General features: G+C 39.6%; 1 protein-coding gene across 1 annotated transcript in view; it reads left to right on the top strand.

Annotated features, from left to right (window-relative positions):
• Ate1 (arginyltransferase 1) overlaps positions 1–12,711 on the top strand; it is a 153,044-nt gene extending 140,333 nt beyond the window's left edge. The window contains 1 exon segment of the mRNA XM_047554000.1: positions 9,672–12,711. Within this exon segment, the coding sequence (XP_047409956.1) occupies positions 9,672–9,850 (179 nt within the window). The 3' untranslated portion in view covers positions 9,851–12,711.
• Positions 12,712–13,433: the final 722 nt, after the last annotated feature.

Below are 13,433 nucleotides of genomic sequence, written 5' to 3'. Positions count from 1 at the left end.
GCCCTGCCAGCTTTTTCTGCCCAACTCTGGTCTGCAGCAGCAAGTGGGGAAGGCAGCCCTCCCTTAAATGAGGGCTCACGGACAGAAATAGGAATTCTTAGTTGTTCTAAAAACAGTCCCACTGTTTTGACTAATCAGCGATAATAGCTCCTGCTCACGTGAGCACCCACCTGGTCTGGACCTTCGTGTTTTCTCCAACACTTCAGTTCTCCCACTGCTGCTTTTTATGTAAGTTTTACTAGAAACAACACATGACTGACACATGCTTGCTATTACTAAAAATCTAAGGGGGAAAGTGAAGCTCCTTCTGCACATCTAGCACAGGTGCAAGGGCACGGGCCTCTGCTCCCCCGGCAAGCACTGCTGGAGTTTGATGGGGAGCTGTGGGATCTTTTTCTGTGTGTCTTTTTTAAAAATCATATTTTTTTATAAACATTTATGTAAACCATATAAATAAAATCAACCTAAATAGTCTGTGACTTTTTTTTTTTTTTTTTTTTTGCGGTACTGTGGATCGAACTCTGGCCCTTGTGCTTGTGAGGCAAGCACTCTACCAGCTGAGCTATCTCCCCAGCCCAGTCTGTGACTTTTTAACATTGAAATTAAGGTAGCTTGAAAATCATTTCCTAAGAATTTCCTTATTCTTTTTTTAAATGAATTATTTTTTAAAATAGTTGTAGATTTATAGAAAAATTACCAAAGTGGTGTAGAGCATTCTTTTAAGTTCTTCACCTAGTTTCCCCTGTTGCTAGTAGCTTGCATTTTTTTCGTTCATTCGTTTATTCATTTTTCATTCATTTCATTGGTGCTGTGGATCCAGGTCCCCCATCTCTTTATTAACAGACTGGAGGTTTGAGAAATATTTTTAGCCATTTTAGGTTTACAGAAAAGTTGATCAGAAAGTACAGAGTTGTAATATGCCCTCCAACAACCCCCAGCCTCCCCTTTCATTAATATTTTATGCAATATTAAATTTAAACTATATTAAAATGGGCCAGTGTTGTACCATTATTAACTAAAACCCATAGTTTGCATTTGTACTGTACATTCTGTGGAGTTTGGGTATGTTTCATATGTGTAATACAAATTAGCATCACTGTCCTAAAAATGTTCTACCATTCATCTCCCCCTTTCCCTTCTCCACTCTCTATCAATCACTGAGCCTTTTATTGTCTGTATAATTTGCCTTTTCTAGAATGTCATCTGTGTATACTCTTCAGAATAAACTCAAGACTTTGTGATTCTGGCCTACAGATAGACATATAAATCATTGGGCTAGATTTGAGAGTTCAGAAGCAGGCCCTTATATTTATGGTCAATTGATTTCCCAAAAGAATGCCAGACAAGTCCATGGGGAACAAGAATAGCCTTTTCAACAAATTATCCTGGGTCAGCTGGATATCCAGTTTCGGGGAGGGGGGAGTAAAATCAGTCCCCTATTTCACACCATTTACAAAAATGAACTTAAAATGGGTTGGATCTAAGTCTAGGAGCTAAAACTGTGAAGCACTTGGGAAACAACACGTTGGAGTAATTCTTCAGGATCTTGTGTCAGGCAGTGGTTTCTTAAGTATGATGCCAAAAGCACCAATAACAAAAAGAAAAAGAAATAGATAAAAATTTAACTTTGGGGCTGGGGTTGTGGCAGTACTGCGTATAAATAAATAAAATGAAGGTCCATCAATAACTAAAGAAATTTTTTTAAAAAATTGAAAAAAATTGGACTTCATACTTCCAAAGACACCAGCAAGAAAATTAAAAAGACAATCCACAAAGTAGGAGAGTGTGTTTTCAAATCATGTGTATGATAAGGATCTAATATCCAGAAAATATAAAGAACTCTTAAAACTCAATAAAAAGGCATCTACACTTAAAATCGGACACATGATTTGACTAGACATTTCTTTGAAGAAGATGATTGAATGACCTAGAAGCACATGAAAAGATGCTCGAGTCATTAGAAATGCACTTCAGAGCCACAGTGAGATGCTACTTCATACCCACTAGGATAGCCAAAACCCAGGTGGTAGCAGTGGGTAGAGGCCATGCCTGCCCTGGTGGGAATGTGGGGTGACTTGGCACTGTGGAAAACCGTCCTGTGGTTCTTCAGCGTATTGACAGCTAACCAAGTTTATTTCTCGATTTCTTTATTTGATGAGATGGTCTAAGATTGATGAGTTGGGTAGTACAACTCTTAACATACGCTAGAAGCCATCTGTGAGTATATTTGAAATGGTTGAAGTATATGATATCTGAATTATAGCTCAGTAAAGTTGTTCTTTTACAAAGGAGCTAAGTTTAGATTTGTTTTAAGTTTTCATTTTTGTATAAGAAGTATTCTGCTTAGAACTACTAATATCAGTATTCCTAACAGAATACGAAAATGTATCACATTCTCTGGGGTGGAGTCCCCAAATGTTTTTTGAGCCTCCCACCAAATGTGCTCAGAAAAGCAGCTGGCTGAGCTTAGTTACTGCTGATGGAAGTGCTGGGCTTCCCCTCATGCAGGCCGGTGCTGTCCCGTCCAGAAGGCCTCTTCTCCACAGCCATCTCCCACGCTCCCAGAATGCTTGAAACACTTGCTCACATCTCCTGTCACTATAAAAGATGCTAAGTCGTGTTTGACTGTAACTCAGAGATGAGTTTTTTGCTGAGTATTTCTCCCTCTGTCATACATTTGTTTAGATTTTCTCTCAGTCTATCAGTTTTGCCCAGTTATATTTAGTTGTGCCTGCCATTTATACAGCTATCTTCGTTAGAAACAATAAAGTGCATAACTTGTTTTCATGTTTATGGAATAGTGCTGTAACAATAAATAATGAAGTTAAGAAAATAGACTACTTGATCATTTTGGAAAACCTAGCAAATTCTAAAGTCTCTTTAAGAATAGCAAATGAGTTAAATCCCCATAAGAAAGAGAAGCGAAGCTTTGATCTCTAGATTCTTTTACTTTGAAAGTACCTGTGATGCACACAGTTCCTCTCCCATGAGTCAAAAGCTGAGGGTGGGGGATCAAGCACTTGCTGCCCCCAGAGTTTTCCTTGAAGATTAAAATATCATAGAGTTGACAGCATGTTTTTATCAGTAGTGATCAAATGCTCATCTCAGAAATGAGTTTGCAGGATTGCCTCTGGTTTTTATTTTATGAAATTAAATTGTGATGCATTAGGGAAAGGAGAAGTGGAAGAAGTTCTTGTTGGAACACATTTATAAGACATCTCAGTAAGCTGGCAATTATCTTTCATCTCAAAATGGCTTATTTTTCTGTATTTCAAGATCCCCTCAAGAAAAGGCCTGTTGCATGATATTGGTTTAGCTCTATAGATTTTTCACTACAAGCATTGGTGACACTTGCAAGCAATACAAGATGATTGTATAAGAGTTTTGTAAGGATTTGAAATACATCCTTTTCCTTTGGTTAATAAACCATAATTTATTTTCAATGTTCTAACTATCTGATAGGATTTATTTTAGTTCAGACTTTGAATTGATTTTAATATTAACTACATAATATATACTAAGAATTAGAATCTGCCTTCATTGACAATGTAACTAAATGATTGTAAACCACAGATGGTTAAACCAGGAAATAAACATATAAGTCAATACTGATAATCAGTGGTTTATAAAGTTGGTATATTATACCTACTGACAGGTGATTTGGCTTAATTTTTTTATGTTAAAATATGACTAAAATGTGGTTCCAAACTCTGTCTTTGAATGTTTAAATGCATCTTGTGAAATTGTTAAAGCAAGGAGGAAAACATAGGAGCAAGGATCACACATGGGGCTGGTATCACTTTGTTATTTCTGTGTTATTTGAGTTTTATAACAAGTACCACTTTTATTACTTGAAAATACATAAACACTAATGTGATTATTATTGAATATTCATTAATTCATTGATAACTAATTCCCAGATGATTTGAGTTCATTTAATCTATTGAAATGGCAAGTTTTTTTTAAAAATGTGTTTCTTTTGTTTCTGTTACTATGTGTCTTGTTGACTTGTGTTCCCGTTTTCTAAGACACTAGCAGTTTTAGATTGCCATGTTTGGGTTCTTTGGACAGGCAGATTCTAAGTTTACTTTCCAAACTTGAGTTGTAATTTTAATTATTTTATTTTATTTTTTGCAGGTAGGGGGAGGGTACAGGAGCTTGAACTCAGGGCCACTCGACCACTGAGCCATATCCCCAGCCCTATTTTGTATTTTATTTAGAGATAGAGTCTCACTGAGTTGCTTGGCACCTAGGCTGGCTTTGAACTCACAATCCTCCTACCTCAGCCTCCTGAACCACTGGGATTACAGGTGTGCTTTTTAAGGGAAAAGATAGGATACTTTTTGAAAGGAAACTAAAACATGTCATTTGTTTATGTGTAAACAGCTGACAAATATGCCTTCTTGGCTGAAAAAATTAAATTACTCCTAAGAGAATGTGCAAATTAAATTTCTATGACTGCAGAGTAGTGATGTCTCACCTGGGCCTTGTGAAGGTGAGAAGCAGGGACTGAGCATTGTGAGCAGGAATCCAGTCATCAGTTAGGTGTGAAGAAAGGTCCCGGTGGGACCTGACAGATGTGGGCAGCACCTGGGAGTGCTAATGAGAAAACTAAAGAATTTGGGACAATTAAGAAATTAATTTGTATTTCAGTATATTAATAAAAAATGTAAGTATCAATCTGGTTAATTGGTTTTTTTTTTTTTTTTTTTTTTTTTTGGGTGCTGGGGATCGAACCCAGGGCCTTGTGCTTACAAGGCAAGCACTCTACCGACTGAGCTATCTCCCCAGCCCCTGGTTAATTGTTGATAGAATCAGTACTGAATTATTGGATGTTAAATAAGGACAATAACAGTCCCACAGGCTTCTGAAATAGTTAAACACTAACACTTTATATATCTGGGTTTCCAAATGACTTGTATACATTAGTATTGAAGAGAATGAGGAGAGGATTTTAAAATTTATTAGTACTTCTTTTTTGTAATTATGTACGTTAAGAAGTGAAGAGCTTTTGGCATCTACTTTACAAGTACACCATGTATTCACTCCTTTGTTCCTGAATTACTCTAGGCTTCAAAATCATTTGAGGTAAAAAAAAAAAAAACTAAGTTAAAAGAACTTGATTAATTTCTATGCTATAAACCTCTCCAAAAATGCTATGAATTAGAAGTTTAGGAGACTTACTTGGGTGTATATGGTAACTAATAGAGATCAGTGGCTTATAAACCAAAGTGAAATTCTGTGGTTGAAACTTAAGATATATAGGTTTCCGAAAATGTGACATATGTATATAATTTTGAGAGCTTGTCATGTGATCTCAGTAAATAGAATTGAAATTCATATTTTGAGAAATGAACAATAAAAATTCCTACTTTCTAACATGGAATACAATTTTTAAAAGTTGGTGTAGATTATACATAGTGGTGCTTCTTTTTTTCCTAGTCCTACACTTTATTTTTATATGTCATAGAGGAAGGAGTAAGAATTGGAGGGTAGTACACCATTCTAGATAAAATAAGGTGACATATCAAATCTTACATTTTTATTTGCTAGGTTGTTTTATCTGTTTGAATCTTAAATTGTGTCTATCTGACCTAAAATATTTTAGGATAAAGGTTTAACTGTTAACCATCATTCTATATAGTTAAATATAGGCATGCTTTTAAAACTCTTTAAGTCAGTGTTTCTTGACTAGTAAGACCTGACAAGACCAACTCAGAGGAGGAGAAGTTTATTTTGGCTCATGGTTTTAGAGTTTCAGTTCACAATCAACAAATTCCATAGCTCTGGGCCCAACTTGAGGCAGAACATCATGGCAGAAGGGCTTGGTGGAAGGGAGCTGTCAGCTCATGGCAGCCAGGAAGCAGAGTGAGAGTTTGAGTGCAAGGAGCCAGGGATAACACAGTCCCCAGGGGCACTCCTCCAGGGACCTCCTTGCTCCAGCCGCACCTGGCTTTCTTACAGTCGCCAACCCTTAGTCCACCCTTACTCATCCATCAGATGGATGAATCCACCGAGCTCTCATGACCTCCTCTCACCTCTGGACGCTCCTATACTGTCTCACATGAGTTTTCTGGGCACACCGCTTATCCAAACCATGACAGACTCCAATTTTAAGAATCCAGGTCTTTACATTTTAAAGATTGGGGTCGTTTTGCTCATGATCTTGCCCTGCTTTTCTTGCTGATCCTAAATTTGCCTTTTTCCAGCTAAAAACATTTCAGCCAGGTGATGGAGAAGAAGTTTATCCCTGTGGCAGTGTGTACATTAAAATGTCTGCAGCTGATAGCAGCAACCAGGGTGTGCCTTTTCCTTTGTCACTTACCTGGTGTCTTAGTCCTTTTCAGTTGCTGACAACAATACCCCAGACCTGAGAAGTCATAAAGAAAAAATGCTTATTTGGGCTCAAGGTTCTGAAAGTCTGAAGTCAATGCTCTGGTGGAGGCCAAGTTTCTGGCAGGCCCCTGGAGTAGTGCAGAGCACTGTGTTGCAAGGGCAGGGAGGGTGCCTGAGGGCCTCTGGCCTCTCCTTCTTGGAAAGCCACAGCACTCAATCCTTGGGACCCCAGCCTGATGACCCTCCCTGTCCCTAACCACCTCCCAAGGACTCTGCCTCTGAACATCTTAGTTGGATTTCATTTCCCCTCCTAATCCCTCACGGGATGGTTGATGTTAGCATGTGTTTTGGAGGGGACAAACCGTATTCCAACCGCAGCCCTTGGGAGGGATGTGCTCACATAGTAGATGCTAAATATTTCATTGCTGTAAAGTACATGGATTTTCTGCTTCAGTTGGATAATAAAACAATTTGTAAGAAACAACACATTTTGAAATTGGCATGTGTATCAGGATCTAACCAAAACCTCAAAACTACTTCAAGTATTTACAACATAAAAAATGTGATGCAGGGAATTGATGGTAACAGGCAGTGCTGTTGACAGTCACTCAAGGAATTGAGAAGTGACCTAAAGGATAGCAACTGCAGGAAGCCACTGCCAGCCAGGCTGGAGAGAAGGGGCCCAGGGCCAGAGCCACCAGGAGAAACTGGACCTTAATAACGTCAATGCAGCTGCAGCTGCTCCCACAAAGCAGGACCAAGGAAGGAGTGTCAGGGAGAACTGCCCTCAATCCCTGTGCCCAGGGTTGGCTGGACTGGGGTGAAGACCAGCTGGGCCTGCAGAGCAGACAAAGCAAACAGAGCAGGCTGGAGCAGGCAGGCCCAGGAGGAGAAGTCCACTTGTCTGACCAGTTCACACCATTGATCTCCTTTAAGTATGTCAAGTTTCAAAGTGGAACTTGAACACTGCACTGGCACCGGGTCCTGCAGATGCGAGGACCTTTGGCTGGCCCTTGGTGTTCTTTCTCCTTGGTCCTCATGCCCTCGCAGGCTGGTTCCAAGTGGTAGAATATGGTCGTCTCCAACAGTGCAAGCTACTTTGGGACCAGTCGTACCTGCCTAACTCTGGGTTTCCTGTTACAGCCTCTCAACAGGTGTAGGATGCAGTTGTGTGGGGTGGCCTGACTCAGCCTCTTTTGAAGCTGAACTGGGAAGATTTCTCTGATTAATTAATTAAGACTCCTATAGCAGAAACAATAGTTGAAAAAGAAAAGAATGAACTTTTAATATTTGTTGCTTCTATTACAAATTCCACACCTGACCTCGTGACAGGTCAAAACCCAGGCGGCACAAAATTACTGTATGAAGTTATTTTCAGGCTGTGTATGTGAGATATAAAAAATTTCATGTTTTGTGTTTTCACAAAATATCTCGTTATGTGTATGCATATATTCCAAAACACAGACCCTGAAACACTTCTGGGCCCAGGCATTTTGGATAAGGGATACTCGGCTAGCACTAAGCTCTTAATTAAAAGAGCAGTTATTATTCTGTGTCTACTTTTTTTTTCCTCCTTAGTCTGTCTTCTGTTCTCTTTGATAGCTGTGTAATGTTCCATTAGTGGGTGTACCTCAGCTTTTAACCAGGTCCTCACTGCTGGACTGTGAGGGGTTGCCAGGTCTCCAAAGTGCTGGGAACATCCTCACATAAATAGACACATTTGAGTGGGTATTTCTCTAGGACAGTTCTTAACCCACTTGAAAATGAGTAAAAAAAAAAAAAAAAAAAAAAAAAAGAACTGATGCTTAGATTCCACTGAGACTAGCCTGTAAATCAGGATCTCGGGGGAGGGAATCCAGAGTTCCTTTCCTCAGTTGATTCCAGATGAAGTCAAGCTTGAGCACCACAGCTGTAGGGTGGTTCTTAGAAGTAGACTTGCTGAACCAACGATTTTTTAAAAAGTATTTTAATCTGCATATTTTAATCTTGGTGCAGTGGTACATACCTGTAATCCCAGCTGCTCGGGAGGCGGTGGCAGGAGGATTGCAAGTTCTAGGCCAGCTTGGGAACTTAGCAAGATCTTTCTCAAAATCAAAATTTTAAAAGGGGTAGCGATCAGACTCAGTGGTAGAACACTTGCCTAGCATGTGTGAGGCCCTGGGTTCAATCTCTAGTACCACACACAAAAAAAATATTGTACATTTGAGTAGATATTGTAACATTATTCTTCTTTTTAGGATTAGGAGCAACTCTAGTAATAGAAACATAAAATAATGTTGGCTGAAAAAAAGGTAGTTTACAGATTTATCTTTTCCTGCTGTACTGTGGTTGAAACCAAGTCTTTGCACATGCAAAAGCTACCATGGAGCATTACCATCCCTTTTTTAAAATTTTATTTTGAGACAGGATCTCACTTAGTTCCCAAGGTTGGCCTTGAACTTGAACTTGTGATCCTCCTTCTTCAGCATCCTGAATAGCTGAGATTACAGGCCTGTGTGACTGTACCCTGCCTGATGTTTTTATATAAATATCCAGACATGGATAGCCCAGGGCTGGCAAGCCAGTTTTATTCCAGGATGTCCTAGTCCTGTTTTTGCTGAAGGGTAACTTCTGCTTGCAGCTCTAAGCCTCCAGCTCCAAGGCAGAAGTTAGGACTCCTGCTATACATGTTCCAGGGTACAAGCTGAAGGACAGGTTTAAAAAAGAGAGTCAAAAGGCATAGTCCAGATATTTTTTTGTAAGATTCCTTGAAACTCCCTGGAAACATTTCCACTTATATAACCGTATTGTCCAGAACTTGTTCATCAGGCCACATCCAGCTGCAGGGGAGAGTGGGAGCAGGTTTTCTCCTGGGGGACCTGTATGCCCTGATCCAAACCACAGAATATTTTATGTGGAAGAAAAGGAAGATGGACAGCAGCCCTGTGGTGTCTCCCAGCTGTGAGAACTGGCCCTCCCAGGGGAACAGGCATGCCCATGACAAGCAGGACAGTCTGTTGGCATGGGGGGAGGCCCAGCAGACTTAAGTACTTTGGAATGACGCTCGAGGTGTGTGCTGAATTTTACCTTGTCTCAGAAAACCATGAAGGTGCAGAAAGCCTGTTTTTCAGTTGCACAGTTGTCTCTTCTGACATTTCAGCTGTCGCCCTGGAGGCCATTCATTGCCTTTCGGGACAGCGTTGCCATTCACTCAAGGTAATCCGTGTTTAATGCTGCATCCCCTTGCTGGCGCAGGCTGGTCAAGGAGGGCTGCTGATGCCTGACCATGAGCCACGTCGAGTACTTTCACGTTAGGAAACGAAGCTGCTTCTAACCAGCACCCTCTGTCGTTGCAGTGGATGAGGGTCGCAGCAAGGAGCCCGACCGATTGCAGGTGTTCCACAAGAAAGCCATCATGCCTTACGGTGTCTATAAGAAAAGCCAGAAGGACCCCGGTGAGGAGGCCACGGTGCTGCAGTATGCAAGCCTGGTGGGCCAGGCCTGTTCCGAGAGGATGCTGCTGTTCAGAAGCTGAAGAGTGTCCTGGGCTGCAGGAGATGCTGCTGCCGTCCGGGAGCGGACTTCCATCTTGTCTATCTCACAGCTTTTCTAGAATATTTTGTGGCAATGTATTTGTGAGAATCTCATAGTTAATATAAATATTTTGAAAATAAGTTAAGACCTAGCCTCATAATTGGGATTTTTCATTTTGTAAGTTTGTTTCTGGAGCAAAATATGCTCAGCTTCTGTATTTAACATTGTGGGAAGTGATTCAGTCACAGTTGTGCTGTTTGTGTTCTGATAGAGAAATTCAAACTTCTCTTTCCTCGGATCCAGTGGCGTTTATGCCGGGGAGCCTTAAGTGTGGGACAAGGTAGAAAATGTTTCGCCTCTGGAGAACAAAATGTGCTGTCACTCAGTATTTAGTGTGAAATACTGCCAAATTTCATGTGTGTGGCCTAACAGTACCTGAAAAGGGAAATGCAGACATTTAAAAGAGATCTCTTGTTCAGTTGACATCATTTGTCAGGAGGTCCTGTTCACTGTCATCTTGGCATAATTTTTTCCCTAGAATTATTGTTATTTTACTCTCAGAAGTATTCCAGTTTGGACAATAAAACATGTAATTACCTTAGTGATATATTATTTGCTTTATTTCTAAAAATCTAAGAAACAGAGTATTTAAAGAAAAAATTAACTCCTGCCTTGATCTAAGCCTCATCCAAAGGAAATAGGCACTCATTTTCCAGCCTTAGAACTCAGGACACTTGTCTTTGGTTATGGATGAAGACTGGTTAATATTGGACTACTTTTATAGCTGTTCCACAAATCACTTTAAATCACTAGGAGTCACTCTGACCTCTGTGTTCCTTTTCTGGCCTTTTGATTGAGAGCTGGAGAATGGGTACTGCCCTTGGTACGTCAGAGCAGAGGGAAGCTCTCCTCTGCTCTTATTCTGCTTGTTGAGCCCTCTGCTCATTTAGAAGATGCCTGCTGTATAGGTGGTGGCACTGGGCTGGGCACAAGGAGTAGAATGAAGTAGTCGCTTGGTACAGTCAGTCATGTTGGAAACGGGATGGACAGGGACGGCTCTTTTCCTGCTGGACTTTGTGTGTGTGTGTGCGTGTGTGTGTGTGTATGTATGTGTGTTTGGTGCTGGGGATTGAACCCTGGGCCTTGTGCGTGTGAGGCAAGCACTCTACCCACTGAGCTACATCCCCAGCCCTTCCTGAACTCTCTCAGCGGGTCCCCTCTCCTGCCAGTTGCTCCACCACCCAGCCCTTGTCAGTTCACATTTTGCCCATTTTTCTGTTCTCTATTGACTGATCTTTTTTAAAGCCATGCTATGGAACTTAGTAGCTTGACTCTCATTACTGATTTTAAATTTTTCTCCCAAGACTTAATTTCAACAAAACCTTAAACAGCAACCTTCAGCTAGAATAAAAGGATCATAAAACAAGGGTTTTAAAAATCAAATGTCTACAAATTCACTATCCATGTAAACTGTACCTATTGTGTGTGTGTATGTGTGTGAGAGAGAGAGAGAGAGAGAGATCAACCTGCTGTGTTCTGGGTACCTTGCTAACTGGAGACGAAAGACTGAAAAGGCCATTTTCTCTGATCACAAAAATTGGATGTTCTTCTGAAATTTTGACCTACAGAATAGCTCCTAAGAGCATTTAGAGACTGAGGTGGAACTGCATTCAGAATTAATAGAACTTTTTCCCTCAAAAATGAAGATGGCTTCACTATGTGGATTTTTTAAAAATAGAAATATGATGCTCACTGTAAGCAATTAAATAGAAGAGTAAGAAAGTAAAAGTAATCTAAAATTCTCCCATACCCAAAGAAAGAGGACTGCTGTACACCTACATGCATACCTATTTGTATAAATAAAATTATGGTCTACATGCAGTTTTGTTTCAATGTAGTAATTTAGGAATATGTCTGAAATTTGATAGAGATTTCCAGATCAGATTGCACCCTGGTGTTCCAGGTTAGCTTCAGAGTGGCGTGGAGTGACAGTTCTGCCGGGTGCTGTTTCGACGAGTCCGAGTTTTGGGAGAGGGCCCAGGAGTCCTGGCGTCCTCAGGGGCCCAGGGTGTTGTAGCCTGTCTGTTGACCGTGGGCTGGGACAGGACAGTGGAGGAAAGTGACTGCCAGTGAAGAGCAGCCGAGAGGCCCGATCTTATGTCGATGGCTTTCGTCTAAAGGAAGACACAGGCGAGCTTGCCAAGACGGTGGGCGTCCTTTACGCCATGGTGTTCAGTCTCCTGATTTCAGACTTCTCTCCTTGCCTTGGGAGCAAAGTTACAATTTTGCTTCCCCATGTCACTATCGTTATTTAAGATATTGCAGTTCTATGAGATTTTCATTTTCTTATTTTTGCTAAAATGTAATCTGAGCACTTTTTGTATTCGAAAGGTAGAAACTATTATCAGATGAATATATTATTCATTTGATTGAATTTAGGTAAGAAATGATTGCTGTTTGTTTTCTAACATCCTGTTTTTCATCCATTTTGCAATTAATAGTTTCATTTGATTTCTTAATATAATCAGAGCCTATTATGTAAAAGAACTTTTCCAGATTTCTAAACAATAAATGGTTTGATTTTGTAGACATTGTATTATTTCAATATGAATAAAAGAGAATATAAACAGTTAACTAAAATATATCTATTGTTGCTAAGTTAAAGAAAGAAATGAAGTGGAAACAGTTGGGAAATGTTTGAATTACAAGTTATTCAAATGAGTGTTCTTTTCCTACAGAAAACCAATGACTGTAAGGCCAAACAATTTTGATTGCATGTGATATTTTTGCTCATGTATATGCTTTTTGAACAATCCATTTGGTAAAGGTTGAGTGGAAAAAATAAAGCTGTTTCTATCTGCAGTGACTCTTTTCTTTACTTAAAAAATATGTTTTCATTTTTTAAATTCTTGAATACATTTTGCCTGGAGAGAACACATAGACAATGGAAATAATATACTGGCTATGTGAATTGTAAAATCTAATTTTCAGTAATTGGAGTTCCAGACCATTTTGTTACCTAAGTCAAAGTATGGTGGATTCCCTTCTCAGGAATAAAATAAATCTCACTTTAAGCAAAATGTCTGGATTTCCACAAGATAAATTAGGGCCTAGATTTTTTTTTTTTTAACCAGATGGGATTTACCCACATCTATTATAATTTTCTAAAGTTTAGTTGACAGAGAAGTTTTAGAAAATGTCTCATAAACAAAGGCGTAGGTAAATTATTCTTCATAGTCCACAGTATATTGATGGAACACATTTGCTAGTGTTTTGTCTTTTTATAATGAAGAGGACCCCAGTAGGTTGGTGATAAAAGTGACTTAGATATTAGTTTTAATTCCCACTGAAATTTTTTTCCAGAATGGAAATAGCTTTATTGTTTTTCAGATTTGAATTGGACAGTGTTCACCAGAAAGCACTCAGATGCTGTAGGAAAGAATAATAAAATAAAATCACTTTTATTCCCATCGCTAACTACTACTGACTACCATTTTTGGTGTACATTCTTTCAAACTGTTTTCTATGTAATATGTATCTATGTTTTGTTATATTTTTGAAGAAAATGGGCTCATACCGTGTAT

Source organism: Sciurus carolinensis, chromosome 5 (assembly GCF_902686445.1).
Source record: "Sciurus carolinensis chromosome 5, mSciCar1.2, whole genome shotgun sequence".
Classification (NCBI taxonomy): Eukaryota; Metazoa; Chordata; class Mammalia; order Rodentia; family Sciuridae; genus Sciurus; species Sciurus carolinensis.
The sequence above is the reverse complement of the archived record's forward strand: the minus strand, read 5'-3'. Positions and strand labels throughout refer to the sequence as shown.